The 4573-nt window shown below is 36.3% G+C and overlaps 1 protein-coding gene across 1 annotated transcript; it reads left to right on the top strand.

Moving 5' to 3' along the window:
* The first annotated feature begins 3253 nt into the window (after positions 1–3253).
* LOC145067379 (uncharacterized) lies at positions 3254–3951 on the top strand. The gene is made up of 2 exons (XM_079014532.1): positions 3254–3698; positions 3764–3951. Exons 1-2 carry the CDS (start codon positions 3254–3256, stop codon positions 3949–3951), a joined length of 633 nt encoding a protein of 210 aa, XP_078870658.1.
* Positions 3952–4573: the final 622 nt, after the last annotated feature.

Below are 4573 nucleotides of genomic sequence, written 5' to 3'. Positions count from 1 at the left end.
ATTATTAAAATAAATAAGTTAATATTAGATTTAAAAAGAAATGAAAGAAAAATGGAAAATAAATATCCCAAGGGTAGTATAGTCATTTCATTATTCGGAGGCACCAAAAACGCAATGAAACTAGCTCAAAAGGACCACCAATCCAAAAAAGTCATGATTTGGACTAAAACCCCAAAAAAACGCATACCACAGGGACCATTTTTGCAATTTTGTCAAAAATAAAAATCCTAACAAATTTTGGAATCTACCAAAATTTCTATATAATCCAGAAAAATTTTAAAACCAAATCTCAAACCTCTGTAAACTCAGAAAACCTAACAGATGGACTCTGTCTCTAGTCACCGCCTAGGGTTCTTGTTGTCACTCGTTCGACGGCGACAATATTGTTTGACGGAAATTGTCCCTCCCATCACCGGTTGAAGTCGAAGTCACTAAGGTTTTGCCAGTCGGCCTTGTGGATCGATGTATGTCCTACTATCAACTAATTCTTGCATATTTACTCACTCTAGCCATATCTCTATTTCTTTCTTTTAGAGTGTGTTTTTTATATGAAATTGATATTTCTTGTTTCTGTTTTAAAGCTACCATTTTTCTCTTTCTATATGCAAAAAGCTTTGGGAATAGAAGAAAGACTTAGGTTTTGTTTGTTTTTTATTAAAAACCTCTTCAAACCTCTTCGTGCTGCGCGGCGCAGCACACGCGCAACACTTTCTTTCCCGCAGTTGTTTGTTTTTTCGCAGCCTTCGAAATTAAAAACCTCTTCCTGTCCTCTACTTGGGAAAACACTTGAAAATTGCTTCTAACCTCTTCAAAACTAAACCCTAAAAAAAAAAGCGGCCACCTCCATTCTTCCAGCAAGTCGATCTTCCAGCAAGTCGATCGTGAGCTACCTTCTCTCGACATCGCGTCTTCTCAGACCAGTGATCACCGGCGTAGCGACCACCGACGCAGCCACCACCCACCGGCGCAACCCCCACCGGCCTCTCCCCTTTCGTCGGTCGTCCTTCCAAGTTAGTTTCTCGTTCTTTTTTTTTCCGTTTTTGGCTGCTGAAAGCAGCGATTGTCTTGAATGATTTTTGGCTCCGTTTTTGGCTCCTAATCAATGAACGATTTTTGGCTCCTGAATCAATGAACGATTTTTGTTGTGCAACTTCATTGGTGTTTTACTTCATTGTTCATGCTTCAACTTAATTGTTTGATTTTTGTTGTTGAATCTTTGATTTTGCTTGTTGGTGCTAATCTTATCAAATAATTCATGCCTTATATCAAATAGTTGTTCTTGAATCTTTGTTCTTGCCCCAATTTCTTCAATTTGTGCTTAAAATGTCATATGTTGTTGCTTAATTGTAATGAAATATTGCTGAATTATTGTTGAATTGTCACTAATTATTGCTGAAATGTCACAAATTGTTGCTGAATTGTCACAAATTGTTGCTGAAATGTCACAAATTGTTGCTGAAATGTCATGATATGTTGTTCAAATGTCAAAAAATGTTGCTGAAGTGTCATAATTGTTGCTAAAATATGAATAATCTTTGTTGAAATTGATTATGTTCATCATTACAAGTTGTAATTATGCTGAAAGTTGTTGGTATAAGGTTATGTGTGCTAAAGTATGTATTCCATATGGTTTTTTTTTATTAGCAATGGCAGATAAACATACATTGACCAATGACCAAACAAAATTCTTATTGAACACTTGCATTGAAGAAGTACAAAATGTGGGTAGAAAATGTTTGAGTTTGCACAAAAATTCATGGAACAAGTTAGGAACAGCTATTAAGGAAAAGTTTGGTGTGGATTTGACTCAAAGACAATTGAAAAACGCCTATGACAACCTTAAAGCCAAATACACGGGATGGTTATACTTGAAAAACAAAACTGGCAACCTTTACAATCCTCAAACAAACACTTTTAACCTAACAAATGAGGAGTGGGAGGACTTTAAAAAGGTATATATATATATATATATATATATATATATATATATATACACACACACACACACACACATATTAATATGTATTCTGTTTATACAGTTGTCATTTATTCTTATACTACTTTTGTTACATTGATTGGGTTTAGGGACATCCGAAAGCCGCTTCTTTGAAAACTGTCCCATTGTTGTTTCTAGAGCTTTGTGCAGAACTCTTTGATGGAAATAGTGTCTCTGGTAATCTAAGCTATGCCACATCCCAGACACCATCAGGACATGGATCATCTTCTTTCCATGTCACACCACTGCAACTTATGGACACCCCTTCTGTTAACATAGATGAGGATGATTTCTTTTCCAATCATACCACTCAGCCACCACCTTCTGCTGCTTCACCTTCTGGTAACCCCAACAAAAGAGCTAAACCCTCAACTCCTAGACCTCGAGCTAGTGCCTCACCTGAGCCACCTTCTAGTGCCTCCCCTAAAGTTTCTATTACTGCTGATGATTTAGCATTGGAGATGCAGCAAGCTCTACGACATTTGACTCGAGGGCCAACAATTCCCCAATGTTTAGAGAAGCTAGAGTTACTCAAGTTAGGCCCGGTTGACCCTCTACGATTTGCTGCTTATCATATTTTTGGAGGGACCATGAATATGAGAGAGATGTGGGTAAATTTGCCTAATGATCCACAAATATTAAGAGGGTGGATCGAGATGACAGCTACAAGTTTAGGAGTATTGAAGGATGAAAAGATTGTCCATTAAGTTTACATACTTGGATTTGAACTACGTGGTTATATTTTTTGGTTATTTGGTACTTGGATGTTATTTGTAGTATGTGGTTATTTGGTACTTGAATGTTATTTGTAGTATTTGGAATTTGAACTATGTGATTATGTATCTTGGTTATTTGGTACTTGAGTTTTATATTTTTTTTATTTGGTACTTGAGTTTTATATTTTTTTTATTTGGAACTTGAACTATGTGATTATATATTTTGGTTTTTTGGTACTTGAGTTTTATATTTGGTACTTGTGTTGATTAATAGGTTCCTAATGGATCACGACAAAAAGATACTACTTATAATTCTAATGTACTTGTACGTCCGCTACTTTTGGAAAAGGGGTGTAAAACGAGTGCGGGACAACGATTCGGAAATGACGGGACATGAATTTACATTATTGTTACTTCACCGTAATCCTCTACAATGTGTTGAAGTGCTATGCATGTCCCGTGAATCATTTGTCCGACTATGTGCTCATTTTAGAGTAAACTACGCGTTAAATGATAGCAAACATGTGTCGGTTGAGAGAAGATGACTATGTTTTTGATGATGATCGGTCATAACCAACGTTATGTGATTATCAAGCGAAGATTTCAACACTCAAAGCAAACAGTTCATAAGTTTTTTCATGAAGTGTTGGACAAAATGCTGCTTTTCGCACATGACATTATAGTGCCAACTTCTTTTAATCTGAATCCAAACATTCCAGGACATAATAGGAGGCTACGACGGGTGTTTAAGGGAGCATTTGGTGCACTTGATGGCACCTTGATACATGCTGTTGTCCCTACAAACAAACGGGATTTATATAGAAGTAGGGGAAAAGGTGATTGTTACCAAAACGTATTGCCAATATGTGACTTCAACATGATGTTTACGTTTGTTGTGGCCGGTTGGGAAGGGATAACACACGATTCTAGAATTTTATCAGAAGCATTAGCAAATCCACATGCACCATTCCCGCTTCCACCACCAGGTAAATTTATGGTTATTGAAATAGTTTTATCTTAGCTTGAGAAAATAAATGACTTTTTTTTACAGATAAATATTATCTTTGTGATGCCGCTTATGCAAACATTCGAGGTTTTATGGCACCGTACCGTAATGTGAGGTATTGGCTTGGAGATTTCCGTCGAAGACGTGCATTAACGAATAAAGAAAAATTTAACCATGCACACGCAAAACTTCGGAATGTCATTGAGCGTGCTTTTGGTGTCTTGAAAGCATGATTCCCTATATTGAAGAGGATGACACCATTCTCATTGGTTACACAACGAAACATTACCCTAGCATGCTTTGCGCTTCATAATTTTATAAGAAGAGAGGGACTACGTGATGAGTTTTTTGCACCATATGACGAACCAAATGTCTCGGTTCGGAATAACAATGCAGGCGTTGATAATGATGAAGATGAGATTCCAACACATGGTACTGCAGCGGATCGTGAATATATGACTCGGTTAAGAGATGAAATTGCCGAACAATTGATGCAAAATATGGAATGAAAATTATTAAAGTTTAGTTGTATGAATTTTATTTAAAAATGTTATTGTAAGACTAATTTGGTTGTTTGAATTTCAATGTTTTAAGATTACAATTATTAAATTTTTGGTATTAAAAAACTATTATCGGTTTATTAAATTATTTTATTTTAATTTTTTTAATATCTGCAGCAGTCTGCAGCCGTTAAAAAAACAAACATGCTTCTCATTATAGTCTGCAGCACTTTGGTCCACCTCTTCTGCTGCAGAGGGCTGCAAAGGTGGTCCGCAGACTTCAGACAGTTTCACTTCGGAAAAACAAACAGCACCTTAGATTATTGGCCTAGTACCTTCACCAAACATATATATA

This window comes from Lactuca serriola, chromosome 8 (assembly GCF_051521515.1).
Source record: "Lactuca serriola cultivar US96UC23 chromosome 8, Lser_US96UC23_V15, whole genome shotgun sequence".
Classification (NCBI taxonomy): Eukaryota; Viridiplantae; Streptophyta; class Magnoliopsida; order Asterales; family Asteraceae; genus Lactuca; species Lactuca serriola.
Note: the sequence above shows the minus strand (reverse complement) of the source record. Positions and strands in the feature narration are given on the sequence as shown.

Coding starts and splice junctions, on each gene's coding strand:
- LOC145067379 (XM_079014532.1), top strand. CDS start 3,254: ATGACTATGTTTTTGATGATGATCGGTCATAACCAACGTTATGTGATT. Junction 3,699..3,763: donor ATTCCCGCTTCCACCACCAG/GTAAATTTATGG, acceptor TTTTTTTTACAG/ATAAATATTATCTTTGTGAT.